Source organism: Peromyscus leucopus, chromosome 16_21, assembly GCF_004664715.2.
Source record: "Peromyscus leucopus breed LL Stock chromosome 16_21, UCI_PerLeu_2.1, whole genome shotgun sequence".
Taxonomy (NCBI): domain Eukaryota; kingdom Metazoa; phylum Chordata; class Mammalia; order Rodentia; family Cricetidae; genus Peromyscus; species Peromyscus leucopus.
The window spans coordinates 66172877-66198859 of record NC_051084.1 but is presented as its reverse complement, the minus strand read 5'-3'; the positions used below and the strand labels follow the sequence as shown (position 1 = coordinate 66198859).

General features: G+C 40.8%; 1 protein-coding gene across 1 annotated transcript in view; it reads left to right on the top strand.

Moving 5' to 3' along the window:
• Positions 1–9850, top strand: part of Opn5 (opsin 5) — a 53986-nt gene extending 44136 nt beyond the window's left edge. Inside the window, exon 7 of the mRNA XM_028887279.1 lies at positions 9080–9850. Coding sequence (XP_028743112.1) covers positions 9080–9157 — 78 coding nt within the window. The 3' untranslated portion in view covers positions 9158–9850. The remainder of the gene's footprint in view (positions 1–9079) is intronic.
• The last annotated feature ends 16133 nt before the right edge of the window (positions 9851–25983 follow it).

Here is a 25983-nt window from a genome sequence, read left to right as displayed (position 1 = left end):
CAGCATGCATACTGGAAGAAAAAACATTACTAATACATTCATCAGAACTAGTTTCTGCCCCTGGTTAGTTACATCGTCTTGGCTCCATTAGCAACTGGCTTGTAATGTTGAGTAAGACACGAGTCTAGTCATCGGGGCACTTACTGTCTAACAAGAAAGGCTGAGTTAGGGAGTGGAGAGAATTGGCCTTCAAGGAGGAAGTTTGGCTTCTTCAGACTCTAAAAGAACAAATTCAACTTCTAAGCATAGGTGGAGGGCAAATTCAACTTCTAAACATAGGTGGAGGGGCAGGAACTGGCCCCAGAGAGGCCTGACCAGAAAGAAGGTGGTGAACTCCCTGTACCCAGTGGATTCAAGGGCACATCAGAACATCAGTTGGTTCAAGTGACCAGGGAGGAGGTTTTGGACATATCTGTAGTCGACTCCAGGAAGGGTGAGTTTCATTCTGGGCAATGATTAGAAGACAAGGAAATGATGAAATGATGAAAGTGGCGTCTCGAGAAAAGGGGCCTGAACGTATAACTGTGGTCATTAGAAGGCCCAGAAAGGGAGTTGGATGAGACACACCTACGGATCAGAGTCTGCCAGACCAACTGCCTGTGCGCAAGAGGGAGGTTCTGAGAGAAGCTGTCCTTGAGAACTGGACCCACACAGTCCTTGTCCTTTTGGTATCTATATGGGACATTTAGGGCTGCATTTAATTTTGTGCTTTTTGCTGAAGCCTAGTTTTTGCTTCACTATAAGGGGGATAATCAGCTTGTCCACTGAAAAAGGCACAACCAAAATACTCATCCCGGGCCTGGTATCTGCTGAGAAGGTGGCTTACTAATGTTAGCTTTTTGATCTTCTACTTCTATTCTATTTATCTTGCTAGGAGAAAGAAACTAATAAACAATGTAAAACAACGGTATGGCTTTGCAGCATCAAAGCCCATTATTTTATTTTAAAACAGTGACAGTTACTGAGTGCTAGAAATCCATCCTTCTATGGCCAGCAATGAGCAACCTGACTAGTGAATAAAGGCCCCTGTGTTTCTTTTTCTTTTCTTTTCTTTTCTTTTCTTTTCTTTTCTTTTCTTTTCTTTTCTTTTCTTTTCTTTTCTTTTCTTTTCTTTTCTTTCCTTTCCTTTCCTTTCCTTTCCTTTCCTTTCCTTTCTTTCTTTCTTTCTTTCTTTCTTTCTTTCTTTCTTTCTTTCTTTCTTTCTTTCTTTCTTTCTTTCTTCCTTCCTTCCTTCCTTCCTTCCTTCCTTCCTTCCTTCCTTCCTTCCTTCCTTCCTTTCTTTTTAACCAATATAGTCTTGTGAAAGCTCATTTGGGAAGTCTGACTAAGGGTGGCAGGCTGTGTGTGTCTATCTGGAATACGACTTGTCTTTATTGTGTAGATGTGAATGTGGATTGGTGAAAATGTGTTTTTGTGACTGGAAACGCAGTGTGGGTTCACGTAGGTAGAAACATCCACTTTTGAAAGTTGAACTACCTTTTCTTAAGACTCCCCCACCCCCAAGGATCTTCCTCCTTAAAGACTTAGGGGAATTTGCAGTCAAAGCAGGTCAATTTATTGTGATCTTGGTGAGCCATTATCTCCATGACTCAATACAAGAGCTTTTTTAAAAACAAAACAAAACAAAACAAAACAAACAAACAAACAAAAAAACGTAAACTGGAACAAAAGTGATGACCTTACATTCTTAATTTTAGAGGTAACTCTTAGGTGAAGAAGAAAGTTGTTGTGCCTGGCGGGGGTGAGAGGAAAGAGGAACTTTAGAGGGTGGAAACACACCCAAGTGCCTTATAAATTTTGATTGTATTATAAACACAAACTAGTTGAATGAGAATGGCCCTCCCGGAGACCATGAAATTGGCCAGTTGGGAAATGACTAATGCGTGGACACAAACCTTGGTGACAGGCAGGTGTGTGAATGCCCCAAAGTGAGTTCAAGCAATAAAATACACAATTCACCTATGCAAGGACCTTAATTGTTCATAATTAGACAGGACGAGGTACATTTTAAAACAATAGCATTTGGAAAAAAAGAGCATTTAGAGAGAATTTGTCCAAGAGGCCAAATGTGATCGCTGCTTGCTGATTTCACTTTTAGTGGTAAAGGTAAAGAATTCTTACAATGTATTAGCATTTTGGCACGTGAAATGGATTCTGGCCCAAATGAAACTTCCTTAGGATTTTCTGGCAGCTGGAAACCCCAAAGACCACTTCAGTTAAAATGAAGACTAGACTGTGGTTGGTATGTAAAATAAACGAAAAGAATTAATAATAAAAAGGACCCCCCCCCGAAAAAATGAAGACTAGACACAGTTCTTCAAGTCAAGTCCACTGTCGCACAGGAGATGATTATGTTATTAGTCCTGTCAAAATTTTACTTGACTGAATACAGCAGCATATCTGACAGGCAGGAAAGAGAGAAGACTCATTTAAAGATGTAATTTATACTCTAGGTTGAAAATGCAATATCTTGGCTGAAAGGTTGATGCTCCCATACCTCCACACACCCCATGTGGACTTGGCTTGAATGTGGTCACCATGAGTGACCTCTTGGGGTTTTGAAGTGTGAGAAGAGTCTCATCCCCACGCTTGGTAAAGAAGCCAATTACTTACCTCTTCTTGAATAGGAGTGTAAACCCCAGTACAGTAGCCATTTTTCTTAGATTTGTTGTTTATTTTAAAAGATAGTCTGGGGCTTGGTGAGCTGGCTCAGAGGAGAATGACGTCTAGCCCCAAGGCTGCTCAGCTGCGTTTGATTCCTGGGACTCACAGTGGAAGGGGAGAGCCGACTCAGGCAAGTCTTTCTCTGCCCTCTGCTTGTGTGCCATGGGACATGTGTGCTCCCCTCACCCCCCAAAGCACACAAAATAAAGAAATAAAATGTAGTACACCGAAGAAAGTTACAGTCTATCTGTGTGTACATATGTACTTTTTTTTTCTGGTTTATTTAATGTGTTTTCTAACACTTCCATGGAACTTTTTAAACATGCACAAAAGAAGATGCATGGTGTGAATGCTATAACGACATATTTTATATTCATCACACAGCTTCAGCAATGGCCAACTGCACTCAGTCTTTCTTCTTTCATAAGCCTGGTGAGAGGGCAAGCAGAAATAGGAATTTTACCGGGAGGAAACAAATCAATGTGCCCTGAAACTCAGTCAGCTAGAAATAAAAACTAGGTGCATCCATCCAATTCTTTTCTTTCTCATCTCGTATTAAATTCTTTTCTAAATTGAATTGATTTATTTGTGTGTTTCAAAGCAGGGAAGCACATTGCCATGGCACGTACGTAGAGGTCTGAGTTGGTTCTCTCCTTCCCTTTTGCAGGTCTCTGGGATTGAACTCAGGTTGTCAGGTTTGGTGGCAGGTGCCTGACCCTCTTTCTCATATTTTGAGGAGCTTAACATCATAGTGTAATGAATATCTGACTTTGAGAGCAATATTTCTCAAAGCATGACCCCTTGAATCCAGCCCTGAAAAGTTTCTGCAGAAAGAAAGTGTTTTAATCTTCAAAGACGTCATGCAAAGTGTAGATAACATGCCTCCATTTTGAAGAATTGGCCTATGCACGGATGGTTCTGAGTACATTTACGTCTCCTCATAGGAATTTATCCATTTCTAAACTTAACTGATTCTGGAAATCCTTATTGCTTGGAGGTTCTATTCTTGTCATAGGAAGACATTTGAAGCGATAATATTTCTAGCCCTGATCAGGCACTCACTGGGTGCTGAATTCTATGTTAAATCCTCTTATATGGGTTAGTTCCTTCATTTAATCCTCACTTAGATAGTCAGATTCATTGGGATTTACCCATGAACATATCATCCCATTTCAGAACAGGAAATGGAAACTCAGAAAATGCTTTCATAGCACCTGGACCAGTGCAGGGTTTTCTGGGGGCTGTGTGACACCCCCTGAGCCTGAGTTCTTCTCAAGCACCACACTGCATGTGACAGGGGAGTTAACAGCAGCTGGTGACCTGAGGGACCTTTGGTGGTTCTGACATACTTCAGGTTCCTTGTAGTGACAAGACACAACAAAAGACATTAGGCTGGAGCCACTAGGAATTTATTTAACAGTAATGTTTTTGGTTTCCATTGTACTGTGTGCTCTTGTTAAAGCTCCCTTGTCTTAACCAAACTTTCCGATGCTTTGTGAAAGGGAGGAGAGGATGGACTTCTGTTCAGCAGGTAAGGTACAGAATGTGTATGCCTCACCCAAGGTCATAAGCACATCTTGGGACTGGAATTAGAACCTTTTATATCCGGGACAAGTTTCTTTTGGATGCATAGTGAATTTTGCATTCATAAATATAATGTACTCCCCAAGCCTGTATTGTTCTAGTTGATATGACTGGGGAGGCTGAGGAATAGGACATGGGATGTCACTTTTATCCAGACCCACTGGACAGAGGTAAATGTTCTCCTGGGAACGCTTTTTCTCAGAATCTCTTAGAGGCAGGAGCTCATGCTTCTATTAGCATTTAAGGAAACCTGGGGCTGACCTATAAATGGCCATGGCATCCCTTCACTCCTTCAGACCATGGAGACCTGTTGATGCTCTTTGTGATGTCTACCACCCCTGCATTGTAAACTCTAGTCCTTGTCTCTTATGAGTGGCATTGTCTCTGCAGACTCTACCAGTAGCTCATTAGTGGACTTATCCATGATGTCCTTGGGTGAGGCTAGAATAGAATCATGAAAGAGACATGTGTCACCCATATCATTCATTCTTTAAGGTCAAAGTGTTGCCTCCTAGGTAACATGTTAGCTTTATTATCTAATGAGTACAAACTTATGCAAAAACTTACAAGTATACAATTCTATTCAGTGCCTCATGGGAAGCAGGACAGTTGTGTAATGGCTACAGAGAATTAAGCACCGACATTAGCAGAGCTTTTGCAAAAGCAAAACAAAACAAAACAAAGAACAGCAAAAAAAATCCCCCAACCCAACCTAAAACAAAACAAAACAACCCCCAAGCCTCTGATTCACGGGCTTTTATTCAGACTGAGCTACACTTGCATGGAGATAGGGAACATTTGGCTAGATGGCTGCTAAGAATGAACATTATCAGTTCATTCAAGTAGGTCAAGGTAAGCAAATGTGATTTTTTTTTCCCCCCACGTGCTATAATTACCAAGGGCAATTCAGTCAGCTTTAGTGTTGCATGTATCTGGGCCATAAAATTATGTAATAAGCAATCATTCATTGCAGGTGATTAAAAGGGAATGTCTCTAGGTAGATTAAAAGAGGAAAGATACAGAATGAAGCATCTTGATCCCATTACTTGTTATATCCACTCTCATAATTACTAGGTGGTGTAAACTTAGAGCTTGCTGTTAAAAAGGCTGTGTCACTGACATACAGCAGATAGCAATGATGCTGCCGTTGGCTCGCCAGGGCTGGGGAGTTGCTTCTTATGCTTTTACAGTGAGTTCCTGGGAGAATAACTCTGTGAGCCTCGGTGTGCTTATCTGAAAATTGGGATATAACCCTTAAGTTACTTTTTGGTGATCGAATGATGTAACACACAGACCTGCCAAGTCCTACAAGTAGTTTAAAAATGGAAACCACAAAGCCAGAGCAGAGAAATGGCCACAAGTACCTTCTCCTAGGACTTGATGAATAGCACAGCAAGGCAGCAAGAGACCTGGAGAGGACACCATGAGCTCAGGCTTTCCCTCTTGCAGAACTCCTGGAGACTGATTGGATGTTTTGTAAAATATCCCCCAATGGCTGTCATTCCACATTAATATTTTTGAGGGAAAGGGAACCTTGGAGTATAGCGTGAATGGGTAACATGCTGAGGGTTTCTTCAGATGGATTTCTTAAATAGATAGAAAGTTGGCAGCGACAACTTCATAAATAAGAAGACAGGGACTGAGGGGCTGGGTTGGTGAGTAAGGCATTTGCTGCCCACATGTGAGGGCTTGAGTTCAAATCCCAAGTATCCATAAAAAAGCCAGGTGTGTTTGCACACCTGTAATCCCAGCACGGGGTGGGGTGGGGTGTTCAGGAGGACGGCTAGGGCTTGCGGGCTACCAGCTTAGCTCTAGGTTCAATGAGAGAGCCTCTCTCAAAGGGCAAAGAATGACAGAGCAGGACCTCTGATTACTTCTCTGGCTTCCAAGAGCAAATGCAGAGGTGTGCAATCAATCCCTGTACGGCATTCCCACAAACACTGTACTAATATACACACCACACTCACACACATAGCTTCCTCCCCCCCCATATAGTCCTTCCCCCCCACAAATAAATTTAAAAAAGAGGAAGAGGGAATATATCCTTTTTACAAACCAAAGGGGAATGCATGAGTGGAAGTTGGGGACACAGACTTGAAGATGTGTAAGTATGTGGCTTATAGTTTGTTGGGGGAGACTGAAAGGGGAAACCAGCAGAAGTGAAGAAGCGTTCAGCACAGTGAAGTGGAGAGGGGAGGAGTTCAGCCTGATCTGAAGATGATCTCTGTAGTTCTCCGCCTTACGATTTTCATGTGTTGTCACTGTACCGTTCTGGACAAACTTGTGATTTGAGAATTGCTAAATGTCCAAATGCAGCATCACTACTCATTTACTTCAGAGTAATGCAACAGGCTTTCTTGGACCACTAGCCCCCAAATCACGACATGGAGACTTATTATTAGTTATGAATGCTTGGCCTTAACTTATGCTTGTCCCACTAACTCTTAGAGCCTAAATTAGCCTATTTCTCTTCATCTATGTTTTGCCTTGGGGCCTTTTTACCTTTTTTTTTTTTTTCATTCTGTATGTCCTACTCCATGTCTGATTGGCCGGCGGCTGCCTGGCTGGCCCTTGGTGTCTCCCTTATACTCTTCTCTTATTGTCTTGAGCATAGATCCCTCCTCCTACTTATTCTCTCTGCCCACCAGTGTAGCTGAAGTTTTTGGGTCCCCCCCGAAAATTTCAGCTATGCACCAGCCCTGCCTGTCTCTCACCTTACTAGCTATTGGCCATTCAGCTTTTTATTAGACCAATCAGGTGCCTTAGGCAGGCAAGGTGAAACAGCAACACATCTTTACATAATTAAACAAACACAGCATAAACAAATGTAACACATCTTTACCTAGCTAAACAGATGCAGCATAAACAAATGTAACACACCTTTGCCTAGTCAAAGTAATATTTCACAACAGAGTAAGATATATAAAGATTATAAATATTTTGAGTGACAAATTGAATTCTTGGTGGAAAACTGCTTCTTCTATAATTAAGGTTGCTATAATGTCAAAAGGAGAGCAAATACAGACATGGGATAGTTCACTCTAAAGAGGCTAAAGATACTTCAAAACAATCAGGGAGAATTTTTAAACATTTTATTAGTAATACAATTTTATTGGCACAAATAAAATAATACTACACATGTAAAAAAGGTAAAAATAATCCATCATTCTCCTTCATTATTATCTTGGTATGAAGAGAATGATGTGTATCTGTCTATAAAATACCTTAACTTATGTATAAGCAAAACACTTTAAAGAGCCAAAACATCAGATAAAACTAGGGAATTTCAAAAATGCTTCAGACTTTTCATCCTTAAAAATAACAAAAAGTGGGTTGAATCAGGATAGAAGAATCTGGATTGAAGGCTTATGGGTAGAGTCTAGGGGTGGTCATCAGAAGGCATTGAGAAAAGCATATTTGCAAGATATTTCTAGAACTATTGCATTTGCAGGATCCTAGATGCTAATTAGACTTCTTCCCTTAACATCCCCATTTCCTTAATCAAGCTTGACAGAGAAAGGTATATGATGGCATGCCAGTCACTGATTATCACATAACATTAGCTCTTATCAGAAGAGTGTATTTAATAGGCATCCATGAAGAGAGTGACAGAAATCAAGGGAGAGAGACATGGTCCTGCTATCAGAGCATAGAGAGTCAAGGACGTGGGGTTAGGTAACCAGCAAGAGAAGCAGTGGAGTGAATTGAGAACACGGTATACTTGCTGTATATGGTTTTCTCTCTGTGGGATAAGGGAGAGATGTCTGGAGCGGATGTGCAGTCAGACAAGCTGGGCCTGAAGAGGTGATCTTGCTTCAGACATTTATGCTTCTGTCTGGTGAATATAGTATAAAGGAGCTGGGTTAGAATCTTCAACTTGAAATACACCGGAGGCACAATTCTATTACTCCAAGTTTATTTGTTTTAGTCTTTTTAGGGGTGGTATTTCCTTGATATGTAGTGAATATCTAAATTGTGAAATGATAAACTAATACTATCATAGATATACAACATATCTTTCTACTTCATGGGAGAATTGAAGGAAAAAATCTATTTGTTTCTCTATCATCTATATCCATTCATCTACCTATTATCCATTCATCCATATAAACACATGCATGTATAAACATTTGCATACACATGTGTATTTTTGGGTGCAAAAGATCCATCTCCAATCTAAGTGTTTTGTAAAGATATATGGTAATAATTGCTTTATATTTGAGGTTTTCTGAACATGGGTTGTATTCTTGTGGTCCTTGGTTGTACTTCAAAAGTAGAAGAATATCTTTACTCATTTCCCAGAGAGGGATAAGACCATAGTTCATTCTGGTTTTAAGGTTAGCTAAGTTCAGATTCTATCTTTGAAGCTTTCCCTTTCCCATTGGGTTTCATCCTTAGCATCTTTATGGAGTTCCCTAAGGTAAGCATTAAACATTTTTGCTCCAGTGATCATTGCTCAAATATGGGTAAATTCATACAAATCCAAGTCTGGCTTCAGGGACTGTGGGTTGGGGTTGTAGACCGTCTATATCAGTGGTTCTTAACCTGTAAGTCGCAATCCTGTGGGGTCGCATTTCAGATATCTTGCAGATCAGATGTTTACATTACAATTCACAACAGTAGCAAAACTAGAGTTGTGAAGTAGTAGTGAAGTAATTTTATGGTTGGGGGTTACCACAACATGAAGAACTGTATTAAAAGGTTGCAGTACTAGGAAGGTTGAGAACCACTGATCTACACCATTCTGCATCTGTGAATACTGGGAAGCTGTTGAAGGCAGCCTGACGTTAGTAGACATGCACCTCAAAAATGTTGTTGTTCTCTCAAACAGAGCAGTTCCAGATTTACTAGTGCCCATGTTATGGATGGAGAGAGTCACAGTAATGATGGTGACTGTGACAAGAAATAAGCATCTGTGTTCTGAGGCCGAGAAACCCCGCACCTGTCCGTCAGGGCTTCAGAAATAAGTGGCCAGCTTCAATATACTCTTTGAAATGCCGAGAAAAAAAAAAGCTTGTAGTGTATTCTTTGCATTTGTTTTTAAGTTGAGAAAATATATGGTCAGCATTGACTGCAGTACTGATATCGAAGTTTAATTATAAGTACATAGCATGTGAAGTGTCCACTCTTTAGTCTTTATAGATGATTAAAGTGGTCCAAGATGAAAAGCACATCCTAAGCCATGGGAAGGTGCATTGTACCTTAAGCTTCCTACTCATTGTGATAGTAACAGAGCTTATTGATGCATTAACTACTGTGAACATGCCCTTGAAACCATCAACCACTTATTCTTGTAGATGGTTAGAATTTGGACCATTTATCTGGGAGACTTCTCAAAGAGTCCTCTGTCAAGTCAACCTGTACATAGCACTTGTAAGTACTCTCTATGAGAACATTCAGAAGATGTTTTAGCATTTGACTCATTGGTTTTGTCCCAGCTGCGTGTCGAATTGAAGAACAGTTTGTTGACTGTACTGGGGAAGGATGGATTAGTACTTTTCATCTTTGTCCGTTTCTCTTTGCACACTGAAAATCATTTTCTTTTGAAGCCACAGCTGCTGTTCAAGTACATTTTTTTTAAATAAAGAAAATATATTGCACCAACATTCTGAGCCATTTTTGTTTTCTTGGCTTTGTTTATTTTACATCTAAAGCATCGGCAATATTGTACACCTCTGACAGGACTAAAATAAAGGTACCTTATATTAAGGGAACCAGCCCAATTGCACAATTTGGTAATTCTCCATTTGCCCATAATGGTGATTTGTGTTGACTTCTCTAAGAGCATAGAGCTTAAGAAAAAATGTTCAGGGGTTGGGAATATTTCTTTTTCCCCCTTTCTATTGGAAACAGCTTTTCTCTCATATAATATAGAGTAACATAAAACACAACCTAATATATCAAAACAAGATAAAACAGACAGAAGGAAAGAGCTCAAGGAAAGGCACATGGAAGGGGTAGAGATGCAGAGACCCATTTGTTCACACAAGTCCATAAAAAACCAATAAACTGGAAGACATGATATACATGCAAAGGATTTGTAGGGTGAAAAGATAGAAAATCAATATAAATAAAATAAAATAAAAATAAAAACAAAAACTGTGATAAAGTTTAAAAATAGAAATGATAAAAACAAAGAAACCCCTCCAAAACCTTGACAGGGCATTATGAGACATGGGGCCTCCACAGATGCTGCTGAGCTAGTTTCCTATTGGCCATCAAGATGGCCCCTCAACACACTCCTTCCTCTAACCAGGCCACCCTCCTAATGGCCCATTTTATCATTGTATGAACTGCTGATGAAGTGAGCACCCTGGTGATCTAATGGCCTCTCGTGGCACTAGCTGCGGACCAAGCTGTCAACACAAGAACCTTTGTGAGGGACACCATGTCCAAACTGCAGCACAGGGTAACAAAGAGCAAGCCAGAGAGAAGAAAGAGCTCGACCATTGTATGAAATTCATTACTGCAAGAAACAAAAATCTCAACTCCGAACATGTTTTTAAAACTTGATAGGGGTCTGGGGTGGACAGCATAGCCCAGTGATGGAACATTCCCTGAGCACCTGTGAGGTCCTAAATATAATTGCCAGCACTGCAAAATAATAAAAAGTATGATTACTTTTTACTTTTATCAAAAATAGATTTTTTTTCCCCTCACACAATATGTCCTGATTATGGTTTCCCCTCCCTCTGCTGCTCCTGGTTCCTTCCCATCTCCCCTCCCATCTGGATCCACGCCCTTTCTGTCTCTCATTAGGAAACAAACAGGTTTCTAAGGGATAACAAATAATAAGATAAAATAAAATAAGATAAAACAGAAACTGATACATCAGAATTAGACTAGACAAACAAACGTAAGGAAAAGAGACCAGGAGAAGGCACAAGAATCCAAGAACCTCCCATGAGAGAGGGTAAAAATAAATAGTAATAAGATAAAGTTCAAAAAAAAAATAGGAAATACCCTAACAAGACATTGTGAGACAAGGAGCCTCCACAAATGTCAATGAGTTCGTCTTCAACTGGCCCTCTGCTGTGGACATGCAGCCTACCCTTAAGAGTAGTTTGTTTCCAAGGGAGACTACCTTAGATGAAACTGAATTTTCATTTCCAAGTGGTAATCAACTGGAGATAACTTCTGGATTAGGGATGGGGACCTGTGTCCCCTCTTCCTTTCAACTTTAGGACTCCATCTGGTGCAGACCCGTGAGGGTCCTGTGCATGCTGCCTCAGTCTCTGTGAGTTTACATGTACAGGAATCCTGTTGATTTAGAGGGCCTTGTTTTCTTGGTGTCCTCCATCCCCTCTGGATCTCACACTCTCTCCACCTCCTCAGCCATCATTAGAGAAGCTTCTTCCTCCAGCAAATGGGAACTCATACAGAACCCATAGGCAGATGTTATGTAAAGAGAGAGACCTTGAAACACTCAGTCCTGAATGAGATGTCTCCATGGAATCACTCTCCTCAGGGCTCAGGGAATACTGAGGAAGAAGAGGCAGGGTGCAAGAGCCAGGGGGGATGGAGGACAGCAAGGAAAGAAGGCCCTCTAAATCAATAGGATTAACACACATATGAACTCACAGAGACTGAGGCAGCATGCACAGAGCCTGTAAGGGTCTGTACCAGGTCCCCTGCGTATGTGTTATAAATTCCAGTTTGGTGTTTTCACAGGATTCCTGAATATGTGAACGAGTGGGTCTCTGTTTCTTGTGCCTTCTCTTGGTTCCTTTTCCTTCTGTTTGTCTTCTCTGACTCCGATGTGATAGTTTTTGTTTTATCTTATATTTTAGTTTGTTGTATTTTATTATTATCCCTGAGAAGCCTGTTCTTTTCTAATGAGAGACAAAAAGGGGGGTGGATCCAGATGGGAGGAGAGGTGGAGAGGAACTGGGAGGAGTGGAGGGAGGGGAAGCCGTAATTAGGATACATTATATAAGAAAAGAATGTATTTTCAGCTGGGCAGTGGTGGCGCACGCCTTTAATTCCAGCACTCGGGAGGCAGAGCCAGGCGGATCTCTGTGAGTTCGAGGCCAGCCTGGGCTACCAAGTGAGCTCCAGGAAAGGCGCAAAGCTATGCAGAGAAACGCTGTCTCGAAAAACCAATTTATATACGTATATATATATATATATTTCAATAAAAGGGAACACTTTCAAGCCATTTTGAGAATTTTAAAAAGAAGAGCCTGGAGAGAATATGTTTGTGAGTGTTTGTGCTTGAGGCTGGATTAGCAGGAAGAGCAGGAGAAGGAGGAAATGGAGATCAGCATAGACACAGAAGTCAATCCAGATGCAGGAAGTGACAGCTGTAATTTCGGACCCTTTAAAAGTCATACTCTTACCTCAATGCTACGCCATGATAACATTAAACAAATAGAAACTCCTCCTCCAGCCTCTGCTGTTTGTCCTATAAAAGCTTATTTCTTGCTTGAGTCATGATGACCCCAGGTGTCCCCCAGAGGGACTTTGCCTTACACCATCTCCCAGGGTCAGACACCTTTCACTTTGTGGAACACCTGTCTTCAGTCTACCCTCTCTGCTGTAAAGGGTGCGAGGAAAGCAGAACCTCAAACGGTGTGATGCTATGTCATATCGTGTTTTATGTTGCAGTCCCACCACTGTCCATTGGCTAGTCCTGTGACTCAATCCAACTGTGACAAGGTACAGAAAAGTGAGTCTTACTGAAAACCTAAGAAAAAATGCAAAGGTTTTGTTGAACACAGGACTCTGTGGTTTGTTGTCTGATTTTTTTTTAACAGTGAGGGCATCAACTCTGAAGATTTTAAAAGTTTTTATTAATATGTATAAGGGCAATGGATTACTGTTCATTATTTATTTGATTTTAAAAATATCCTTTCTTTTACTTTTGAGATTATATCATTTCCTCCTCTTTCACCCCTCTGAATCCTCCCATGACCCCTTCTTGCTTTTTTTCTAAATTCATCGCCTCTTTTTTCATTAATTAATTTTTAGAAGATGTATTTTTCTTCATTTTTTAAATTACAAGTATGCATTTGGGTCTGTGTATGAGAGCATCTACTCAAAGAGGCCAGAAGGGGGCATCAGATTGGGAGCTGGAGACAACCATTTGTGAGCCTCTCAGGATAGGTGCTGGGAGCTGAACTCTGGTCCTCTACAAGAGCAATATAAGCTCGTAACTGCTGAGCTACCTCCCCAGCACCCAATCTGTATTATTATTATTATTATTATTATTATTATTATTATTATTATCATTATTATAGTTGTAGTAGTTCTCTTTCTCCTTCAGATACTATTTATTTATTTTCATTTTTATGTATGTGTGTTTTCCTGAGTACAGGGGCCCACAGAGGACAGAGGGTATTGGATTACATGGAACTGGAGTTGTAGGAATTGTGAGCAGACAGACATGTGGGTTCTGAGAAGCAAACCTACATCCCCTGCAAGAGCAGTGAGCTATCTCTCCAGCTCCTATGAAGTTCCATTTTAAAAGTATAAAGTGTACATATGGTGGTCAAAGGATGATTCTCAGGACTTAGGTCTCCTCTGCCTCATTGTGGGATTCTGTGACCCAACTCAGGTGGTCTGTCTTCCATGCACATGTCTTGGCCTGCTGAACCATTTTGCCAGCCTTTCATTGAGTTCTTACTATACACACAGAATCTACAATGCTCATTCAACCCTTTCCTCAATGGCCTTCTCTGGATGAGATAGATTTCCTTATTATCCTTCAGCCATAGAAGATAAAAGTGAGATTCAGTCAAGAACTTCTTGGTAAGAGTCAGTCACCTGCTGCTGAAGCCTGGCTCTTACCACACCACATTGTTTCTCCAACAATGTCTCCCTTATATATCTGCTTGGGTTGACTCTTTGTCTTGACTCAGAGCAGGTGTTTTGCCCATCTGTGCGTGATCTCATGATGAACAGGGAGTGGTAAAATACCTACCTCCTACTCTTTTGGCATTTCAAACCAAATGTGGTAACAGCTCTGGTAAATCTAGTACAATATCCTTGTCATTTAAGTGTGATTTTTTTTGAGGAGGGAATAGGTAATATATTCACATGATTTAGCTTTTAAAAGATGAAAGAATCCAGAATGAAAAATCCACCAACCTTTTATATCCCCTCTCCACACATTTTGTAACATGAAACCATCACTGTCTTGTTATGATTTATTCACAGGCCCACAGCTGTGATGGCAGTTCTTCTCTAGAAGCTCAATAGGACCTTCAAGCTGATATTTAAATTAATACCTTAATTACTGACTTTGGTGTTTTGCTGGTTGTTGTAATTTGAGCGTTATGGTCAAGACAGAGATAGATAATATCATCTTGGCCATGTCAGAATAAAGTTGATATTAAAAAACTGAAAATGTGGTCAGTGACATAAAATTCAAAAGTTCTTATTTCAGTCCTGCTTTTATTTTGATACTGGGCCTGCTATCACCCCTCTCAGCTTCTTTGAGCACAGCTCCAAATAAGGACTAAAATTTTTATTCACTGTAACATTGTCGGAAGGAATTATAAATACAAACTTTATGAATTCAGTTTAGATGACATTTTAAGTATATAATCGTTTTCAGCTTATGTTCTTATTCTTAAGTTTGAATTATAAACCAACATCACAGGTTTATACACATAATCATCAAATGTATTTTACAATGTTCATGTCAACATTTAAATTGGAGAATAAAAATAAAATAGTCCAAATAAACCAGAGGTTAATTTTTCTGTTAAGTGGTTTAATGCAATCTGGATAATGTATTCTCTTTCAGCAGAGACCCTGGCTCCCTTCACCTCTGGCTCAGTCATTCTCAGTAATTAAAATAAAAATAGTCTTAATGTTCTACATGGCTGGGTTAACAACTCCTGTCATTTCTGAACTTCTATCACATCCCTGGAGGCTGGAGGGTTAAAAGGATAAGATATCAAGTACATTCTTCCTCAGGACACACCTTGAAAGTCCCATATAGCATCCCCCACAATCGTCTTGCCAGGTCTTAGTCACATAATTACATCCACTTACACTGATGACTAAGAAAAATGTTTTTCCTATTTAGAGGGCATGCTTTTTTTTTTTTTTTTAAGTAGCTAATATATAGAGTTAAATCAATAAGGGGAAAGGAAATGGGGGACAAATAGCAGTTTCTGTCACATCTATCTGACAACTAGTATTAAGCACCATCACACAGGCACACCACCACCTCCCCCTCCACTTTCACAAAGGAAGGTGAGCCTGAAGTCTCAACTGGTTAATAGTTTAGGAGAGGTTAATACATTAGAAGATGTGGATGACATCACTACCTCTGTCAGATTTGGGAAAGACATCCTGGGCCTGGTACCACCATTCACTTCCATCTTACACATGAGATGGTGTTTGGGTTAGGAACTAGGTGACTATGATGCACAGTCTTATTCACAAACTAGTGGAGGATGGAAACACGGACACCACAGCACGCATCAGCTTGGAAGATGTTTTGAAGCTTCCCTGTGTTGGTGAATTCCATCTGATAGTTCTGGGTCTTCTGACGGAAAGAATCCTTGTTATTTGCTTCCCACGGCCTCTGGCTTTGTTCTGTGGGAATCCTCTTTGGCACTGTACTGTCCACAACTATGCATGAACATACTAGTAATAGGAAACCACTGTATACAGGGATGTCAGATGTCCCTCTTAGAAATGCTATCAAATGGAGCAGTGCCAGGAGAATGGTAGTGTTAGAAATGGTGGAGAATGCAGAGATCCATGACCGAGCCCCAGGTGGAGCTCTGGGAGTCCAATCAGCGAGAGAGAGGAGGGATTGTATGAGCGAGAGATACTGAGACCATGATTGGAAAAAGCACAGGGACAAACAGCCAAATTAGTGGAAATGCATGAACTGTGAACCAATGGCTGAGGAGCCCCCATGGAACTGGATCAGACCCTCTGGATAAGTGAGACAGTTGATTAGCTTGAACTGTTTGGGAGGCCCCCAGGCAGTGGAGCTGGAACCTGTTCTTGGTTCATGGGCTGGCATTTTGGAGCCTGGAGCCTATGCTGAGACACTTAGCTCAGCCCTGGTGTAGGGAGGAGGGGTCTGGACCTGCCTCAGCTGAGTCTACCAGGCTGGGCTGACTCCCCAGGGGAAACTTTGCCTTGGAGGAGGTGGGAATGGGGGGTGGACTGAGGGGGATGGCTGGGTGTGGGATGACAGGGCAATCAGTGGCTGATATGTAAAATTTAATTATAAAATAAAAATATTAAAAAAAAGAAATGGTGGAGAAAAGGCAAATGCGTGCCAAGGTTTAAATGTGTTCTTCTAAAAGTCAGGTGGTATTGAAGGTTGGGCAGTGTGATGGTATTAACAGGCAAGAACTTTAAAGATGATGGGGCCATAAGGGCTCCTCCCTATAAAAGACATTAGGTCCTTTGTAGAAAAGGCTTCTCCCAGCATCTGGGCAAGTATTGACTTGTCTTTCTGTCTGTCATCATGTGAAGACACAGTCTTCTTTTCTTCTGGAGGACATAACTTGAAGGTACTAACTTGCAAGTAGAGAGCAGCCCTTATTTATTTGTTTGTTTTTTTAAGATAGGGTTTCTCTGTGTAACAGTCCTGGCTGTCCTGGAACTCAAGACTTGTAGACCAGGCTAGCTTTGAACTCACAGAGATCCACCTGCCTCTGCCTCACAAGTGCTGGAATTAAAGGCATGTGTCACTACCACCCAGTTGAGAGCAGCATTCAGAAAGCTGAATCTGCTGGGTTCTCAGCTTCCGGATCTAGACAAGGTAAGTTCCTGTTCTTCAATTAACCAGTCATGGCTGAGAATGTAGCTCAGTTGGTAGTGTTCTTGCTTAGTACTCATGACATACTAAGCTTGATCCCCAATACCACATAAATGAGGCATGATAATGCATGCCTGTATTCTATCACAGTGAGATAGAGGTAAGAGGGTCAGAGGTCCAAGGGAATTTTTAGTTACATAGTGAATTTGAGATCACTCTGGGCTACACGAGATCCTGTCTCAAGATAAAATCAACCAACCAACCAACCAACCAACCAACCAACCAACTAACCAACCGGTCTATAATATTCTGTTATAGTAATACAAAGGGTACAAGGCAGTGTGAGACACAATAAAATAATGTGAGAAGACAAGAGGTCAGGGTAAATGTATCTGATAATAGAGAGAGTAGAGTCAATGATGCTGAGACACAGCCCTTAGTGCCAAAGCAAATAGACATGATTCTGAGAGTGGATGGTAAATGGAAAATGTGGAGGATCTGAAAAGATGACCAGAAACATTCAACTTTCCAGAGATAATTTTGATGGCCTTTGAAAAATGTTAGATGAAAATATTTATTAAATTAAAAATTGAAATTATCCATAGCAAGTAAAATTGCTACTGTCTTTTGTATAATTGTAAAATGGAAGTAAAATTGATTTCATGTAATTTGAAGATCAAGCCGAAGGGGAAATATAATGCCACATTTTCCTTAAAAAGAGATACAAGCATTTTCTCACTTTCTCCCAGGTAATATCTAAAGATTCGGTAACAGGAAAATTACTTCATCTTAGCAGACAAAGTGACAGGGCTGTCTCATGAAAGTCTATTCACAGTAGTGTGTTTCCATCACCATAAAGCAGCAACACACCTCTGCTGAGACTTTGCACATTAGCAATTCATCACGTCGTGAATTCCTGTTGGTGTAAAATTCCTCTGATTAAGATGAGCTGACAGTGGCAGGAATATGAAGTAATTCTCTTCCTTGCCCCTCTAAACAAGTCACATTTAGTATTTCTTCAAGGTCACGTTCAATGAAAATAGGACAGGGCTACAGCTCCTTAGATGTGTACTGATGACTGGGCGTTCTCAGCAGAGGCCTCCTGGCAGAACAGCAAAGCTAACTTATGAAAATGCTTAAGGAAGCAAAATTGCTTTCCAGACAGGAGCTCCAGAAGATTCATGGCCCATCATAACCCGATTTTTCTTTTAGAATATAACAATAAGCCTAATGCGAGAGCAGCAATTGCTGTGAAGGCATGCTTTCATGAGCAGAACAGACGTTTCTCCTCTCTCTGTAATTTTCAGTGTTTCTTTCCAACTGGCTTCAGTGTGTGTTAGAAAATGCATGAGAGAAGCCAGTCCTTTCCAGTTTGGAGGCAGCAGTTTGAGTGATGTCTGGCAAGCTGTAGTCAAAAGACCACGTTACTTCCTCATCTAAACTTTCAATCATTCCTGGCAAACTGGATTCAGAAGCCCATGTTACTTCCTCATCTTAACTTCCAGTCATTTCAGTCACAGCTGGAAGTGTGGAAAAGTAACTTGGTTGTCTATTGAGTCAAGAGAATGTAGGCAGATTGGATTTACCTGATAGGTATCACAGAAGGGTTCACATTTCCAGAATGAGTCTTGCTTTGAGAGCATGGGGTGAGCCCAGGCTCTGTACTATCCTAGGTTCAAGAAGCTCCGTTTTTTAACCAGGAGAATGGAGGGGATCTTTACTTCACTATGTATTCAGGATGAGTAAGTGAGATGAGCTATTGAAATATTGAAAGCATTTAGGACAATCGCTGGTGTATATCCATTGCTGATGGGAGTGCATACCTGTACAGCCACTACGGGAAATCAGGGTGGTGGCTCCTCTGGAAGCTGGGCAAAGATCTACCTCAAGATCCAGTTATACCAGCCTTGAGCATATACCCAAAGGACCCTACATCCTACTACAGAGACATTTGCTCAACCACATTTATTGCTGCTCTATTAATAGTATCCCAAATTGGAAACAGCCTAGATGTCCATCAGTGGATGAATGGATAAAGAAAATGTGGTACATTTATACAATGGAACACCACTCAGTTGTTAAAAAGATGAAATTCATAGGTAAATGAATGGAGCTAGGAAAAGAAAATCATCCTGAGTGAGGTAATTCATACCCCAAAAGACATACACAGTTATGTATTTGCTTATATGTGGCTTGCTGTCAATTCTTCAAGCAAGATGGTTAGAATCCATATAGTCACAGAAGTTAGTCATAGAGAAGGGACTAGAGGGGAAGGATCTTCCTAGAAAGTAGAAATATCATAGCTAGTTACAAATAGACAGGGGCAGGGGGAGGATCAAATGGGGAGGGGAGGGAAGTGAGAGGTAAGGGAGGGAATATGGGGAGAGACAGCTAAAACTAAGGTTCCTTTGAGGGGTTATATGGAAACCTAATACTGCAGAAACTTCTTAAAATATAGACATATATGAAAGAAAATTAAATGCAATCAGGAAATAACTGGAGAGACAAAAGCCCAAACCAGTCATCTCTCATCACTAAACGAAACCTACATGCCAAGGATGGGTTACATCTACTCGAGCTGTTGGCCAGAGGGGCCCCATGGAAACCTCTGCACAACCCAGACATTGCCAAGGCTCTCCAAGGTTGCTCTCCATAAACTTATGGTAAGGACCTGTTGCTGAAGACAACATGTACATAACACACTGAACATGGGAAAGTCAAACCAGCACCTACCTAGAGCCTTCACTCCCACTGATGGGTGTTGATGGTACCGGAAGGTACCCCACATGCTTCCAGAAAAGAAAGGTAAGAGCCATCCCGACTGCAGACCCTGTGATCTACAGTTGTGACCTTCCTGGAAGATGCATTGGTGTAAAAGTGACAAACTGTGGTGGGAGTAACAGGACATTATCTGATTATAGTTAAGGCCCATTCCGTGAGATGAACCCCATGCCAGATGCTGCTAGGGTAGACAAGATAGGCCATGGGCTTAGGGGAAAAACTATTGTTCTGTTAAAGTAACATAGAAATAAAATGACTCCTCCTAACGACTTTCTGCTATATTCATAGATGAGTGTCCTGATCAACCATCATCAGATAAGCTCCTTCTACAAGAGATGGGAATGAATACAGAGACACACAATTGGACAACATGCTGAAAGTGAGAAACTTTGAAACACTTAGTCCTAAGTAGGATATATGGTGGCTTGAAAAGGATTGGCCCCCAAAGGCTTATAGGTTTAAATGCTTGATTATTAGAGAGTGGCACTACTAGGCCTTGCTGGAGGAAGTGTGTCACTCGGGGGTGGGGTGGGCTTTGGGATTTCAAATGCTCAAGCCAGACCCAGTGTTTCTCTCTTCCTGCTACCTGCCCATCCAGATGTAGTACTCTAGGCACCTTCTCTAGCAAGCACCATGTCTGCCTGTGCATTGCCTTGCTTCCCACCATGAAAATAATGGATTAAATCTGTGAACCTGTAAGCCAGCCCCATTTAAATGTTTTCCTTTATAGGTGTCTCTTCACAGCAATAGAAACCCTTACTAAGACAAGATGACTCCATCAAATCCCTCCCCTCAGGGCTCAGCGAGCTCAGGAGGCAGAAAGATTGTAAGAACCAGTAGGGATGGAGGACACCAAGGAAACAAGGACTTCTAGACAAAAACAGGACTGACGCACATATGAATTCACAGAGGCTGTGGCAGCATGCACAGGGCCTGCACAGGTCTAAGCCATATGGAGTCTCAGTGCCAAAGAGGAAGTAGGCACAGCCCCAATCCTGTACCCTGAAGCTAACTCCAATTGATAACCACTCAAAGAAGGAAAAATTAGTTTTCTCCAATGGAAAACGAGTATACAAACCACACTTAAGGTCACCAGTAGATGGCCAACACAAAATGCACTTAATGGTATTTTTGAAGGCTTTTTTTTTGTTTCATAATGCTTTGTCTGGGCATTTAAAAATATCTTTGTAGCTGGAGAATTTCTCTCCAGCTACCGCCAAGTCCCGCCAGTCCCAGAGCCCACTTATAAAATAAACATACAGACGCTTATATTATTTAAAAACTGTATGGCCGTGGCAAGCTTCTTGCTAACTGGTCTTATATCTTAAATTAACCCATTTCTATAAATCTGTACCTTGCCATGTGGCTCGTGGCTTACCGGCATCTTCACATGCTGCTTGTCATGGTGGTGACTGGCAGTGTCTCCCTCACTCAGCCTTCTACTTCCCAGAATTCTCATCTCTCCTTGTCCTGCCTATACTTCCTGCCTGGCCACTGGCAATCAGTGTATTATTTATACAGAACGATATCCACAGCACTTATAGGTCAAAAGCTTATATTTTAAAGCTTTTGATTTGGCTTTTCTGTGTTTTCTGCATTGTGAAAGTGTGTGTCTCTGTGTCTCTGTTTGTCTTGTTCTTTTGACTCTTTTTTTCTGTTTGTTTTGTCCTATTCTGGTGTGCTAATTATTATTAGATTCCTGTTTGTTTTCTAATGAGAGCAAGGAAGGGTATGGATTTGGGTGGATGGGGAGATGGGAAAGATCTGGGAAGAGTTGGGTGAGGCATAACCACAATCAGAATATATTATATTAAAAAAAATCTATTTTCCATAAGAAAAAAGAGGCATGATATATGATATGAAGAGAAAAAAATTCAACATCTTTTAAAACTGAAACTTTACTTTTTAAAGTGGAATTAATTGCCATTTATCACAAACATAGCACCAAACTATGCCAATATGTTAATTAAAAATACACACACAGTGAGAGCGAGAGCAAGAATAGGGTAGATATAGGTTCATGGTGCAGTTAAGATTCATGGACTCATGGACATTTAGGTACAAATTATCACACCTAGTGTGGACTGTTAGAGGTTGTAGCCTTCGCTATTTGTTGCCAATACTTAATTCTTTGTGTTCTTTGAGTCTGATATTCAGATTTCATTAAATCATGGCCTGCTCTCTCAATGTTATGCTTTCATATTATCAAGGCCCAGAATCCATCTTGACTCCACATGCCTGTGAGGCCTGTGGGAAAAAGAATTCATTGCTCTGTTTGGAAAGAGAGAAGGAGGGGGAAGGAAGGAGGGAGGGAGGGAGGGAGAGAGAGAGAGAGAGAGAGAGAGAGAGAGAGAGAGAGAGAGAGAGACACTTTAGATATTCAGTGACCAGAGAGAAGCTATTTGTTTTTGAAGGACTGAACTAAGTAGATCTGGGAAGTAGACCCTGAGTCAATGTGGGGATGACAAATATCATTTCAAGATACTCAGAGAAGGAGCCACTTACCACAGAGCCTGAGGCTTAGCATTTTCCCTCCAAACAGAGTGCAAACACTGAAGTAAAAAGGACTTTGAGGATCGGCAGAGCTGGAATGTTGTCTGTTCTTCCTTCTCACTCTGCTCTCTAATGAGCTGTTAGATGCAGATCCATTTTCGTCTCGCCTGTCACAAAGGGCATCTCTTGCCCACCTTCCCTGGAGTTCTTCTTGCCCACCTTCCCTGGAGAGGGCCGGACCGTTGGGCATTGGAGATTTGGATTTGTTCTATCCTCCTTCCATACTTTTCTCAGGTTTCCTTGCTTTTGATGATAGGGATGCTTGATGTAAAATTTCCCAATACTTCCATTTACCTTTTTATCTGGGCTGGAAAAACCATGTATTACTTTAGCAGAGGACGCAAGCTTCCTTTCCAACACTAACAATGAGCAGCTCCCAACTGCTTATGAATGCACATCCAGGAGAGCCTGACACTTCCGGCCTCTGCAGCTGCAGATATGCATGTGCATGTACTGACATTCAGATGCTTGCATAAACATATAACTAAAAATAAAATAAATCTTTAGAAATAATTTATATATATATATTTCATGTATAGTAGACTGTCTCTTTCTGTGTATATATACATATATATATATCTTTTATTTATAAATACACACATATATATGTAATATGACTATTGATAATATACAACATACATATATAAAACATAACATAATACAAAACACACATACATACCACTATATAGAAATAAATACATACAATGCACACACACATACATTACACTATATGTAAATACATGCATACAATACATACATATAGTGCATTCATGAAGACTAAATGAGATGATGATATATGGAAAGGGGGAAGAGAAAGGAGGAAAGAGAGGGAGAGGGATAGAGGGAAGGAATGAGTGAGGGAGGGAATTTCTCTTATTCTTTTTTTTTTCCTAGACAGATTCTCACCATGTAGCTCTGGATGTCCTGGAACTCTCTCTGTAGACTAGGCTGGCCTTGAACTCACAGAGATCTGCTTGCTCTCACTTCTCTAGTGTTGGGATTAGAGAGGTACACCACTATGTCCAGCTGGCAATTTTTATCCATAAGATAATTTACAAGTAACTCACCAAAGGGAGACACAATGGCCTGGGAAGGTCACACTTCTATGCCTTTCTGTCATAGTCACTGACAGCACAATGAGATTGTAATGACAAAGGGTCCTGGATTGGGTAGGTCATAAACAACAGACGCTTATTAAGGAAACTCACTGCTAACTAGTCTCTCCTCTCTGGTAAGAAGATCTGGAGGTACATACAGGAAAAAGTGCATCAGACTCCCACAGAGTCTTCTTGAATTCTGTCATGGAATAGATGGCCTGGTTTGGTCCCTGGATTCAAAACCATTTAGTTACAAATTGTCACATATGGCATGGACTGCTGGAGGTTGTGGCCTTGGCTATTTCCTGCCAACAGTTCATTCTCTGTATCCCTTGGGCCTGGTATCCAGATCTCATTAAACCATGGCTCGCTGCTTGCTCAATGTCAACTCTGTATTCTCGAGGCTCAGGAGTGTCTGACTCCATGTGCCTGTGAGGGCCGAAAGGAGAAATGAATGAATTGTCTGGCTGATTTCCAGCATTGTATGTGGTGCAAAGTGGCCCACCATGAGCCTGTCTTCCCAGGTTGTCCTTTCTTTAAGGTAGAACACAGGAAAAGTCCTTGGTTTAGTTCCTCCCCACATCCCCAGCCATGTCAAGGACTTTCCTAGCTAGGAAAAACTGGAAATATTCATGTCTATGACCCTAGTTTAAGGTTGAAAAATAACTGCTTAGAAACTATGTGAAAAAAAAAAGCCCTCCTTGCTTTTAATTTTACCTTGTTATGGGTGATTATGGCTGAATAAATTAGAGCTTTGGATGACTAAGTTGAAAATAGTTGAAATTAATATTCCAAGAATATTCCATTTGGTAGATTTTTATCTAGAATCAAAATTAATTTTGACTTATTTAAAATTTTTATCTATTTATTTATCATTTTGTGAATGCATTCATGTGCATGTTGTACTTGTAGTGTGTTGGTGGTGGCCAGCAGACAATTTGTAGGCATTAGTTCTTGCCTTCAAATATGTGAATTCTGGGGATCTTCAGGTTACATGGCAAAAATGCTTACCTGGTAAGCCATCTTGCTAGCTTCTTGGATTCTTTGGGCAGGCGAAGTATTTCAAATGGGTGAAATTATTCTAGAAAAAAAGAGGACTTACAAAAAGAGAGACAGCCCAATACAAGTTCATGTATCCTGGAGAAAGCAGTTCCATGCCTATCTCTTGGATCAAAAGCAATTTATTTCTTTGAGTTCAATAAGGGAATTTGAGAAAAGCGAAAGGCTTCCCTTGCTAGCTTTCAGTGCCCGGACTCCACCTCTCCTGATGCTATGGCACGCTGTTGTTGCCTACCAACCACTCTAGGACTTGGTGGTGTAAAACCGTGTTCGTCACATGGGTCGCCCATCTGGACTTGGGTTCACAACAAAAGCTGTTCTGGCTAGAACCATTTAAATTGGCATGAGGTACCCATGGAAAGAGGAAGTTGGAAGAAAAGGAAATGAAAACCAAAAATTTGGAGTTGTTTCACTCATTACTCAGTTTCTAAGAACTGATAAAATATATCTCATCATCAGTAATATATAATAAAATAACTTAGTTTGTAACTTGGTCAATACCAAAAATTCCATTGTCTTCATCTCCATAAGAAACTGAGAACAGGGATTTGGTTTATAACTTCAAGGGACTGAAGAAAGATTGTTCCATATATTTAATGGAGTACTGATATTAAGTTTAGGTCCTTATCCCCTACCCCTGGAAACATGAGACAGGTTTAGTAGTCAGGTTGTAAAATACTTCTGATTTCCTCAATAACATAGCTGGGATGCACAGAAGGGGAAAAGCTGCAGGCAAGTTGATGCACTAATGTGAATTTAGAAATCAACATGAGTATATAGTCTTTGTAAAGAAATTTTCCTTTCTCAAGAATGGAAGACACAGTAGCAGTAATAGTACTTACTACATAACTATGTGACAAAAATTCAGGAACTCCACACATTATTTTGTGCAAACATCAGAGCACAGTATGAGAACATGGAATAAATATTTGATGAGTGGACCAATGATGAAACAAAAAGATAATTGTCTCTCAATGCATTTCTGTTGCATCTAAGCCTTCACATTTTTAAAATATTTTTCTTCTTTAATTTTTTAATTCATTTTACATGCCAGCCACAGATCCCCCTCTCATCCCTCCTCCCTCTCCCCCCATCTTCCCTCCCCTCTCCTCATCCCCTTCTCCAACAGGGTAAGTTCTCCCATGGGGGAGGGACAGCTAAGCCTGGTACATTCAAATGAGGCAGGACCAAGCCCCTCCCCAGTTTATCAGGAGAGCAAGGTGTCCGACCATAGTTGATGGGATCCAGAAAGCCGGCTCACGCACCAGGGATAGATCCTGAAGCCTTCACGTTTTTAAGGGCTAAGAAAGTCTAAGCACTGGAAGAGAGAAAAAGCTCTCTGAGTCTCAGTCAGACTCAAGTGAATGGTAGATTGAAGATTTAAAGTTTTTTTTTTTTTTTTTTTTTTTTTTGTTTAATGCAAAGTTTCACTCCCTTCTATGGTAGTTGGGACCTTCGAAAGGATCTAGAAAGTTCTTCAGGTCTGTTCTTGAGAGAGAACAGGTGGAT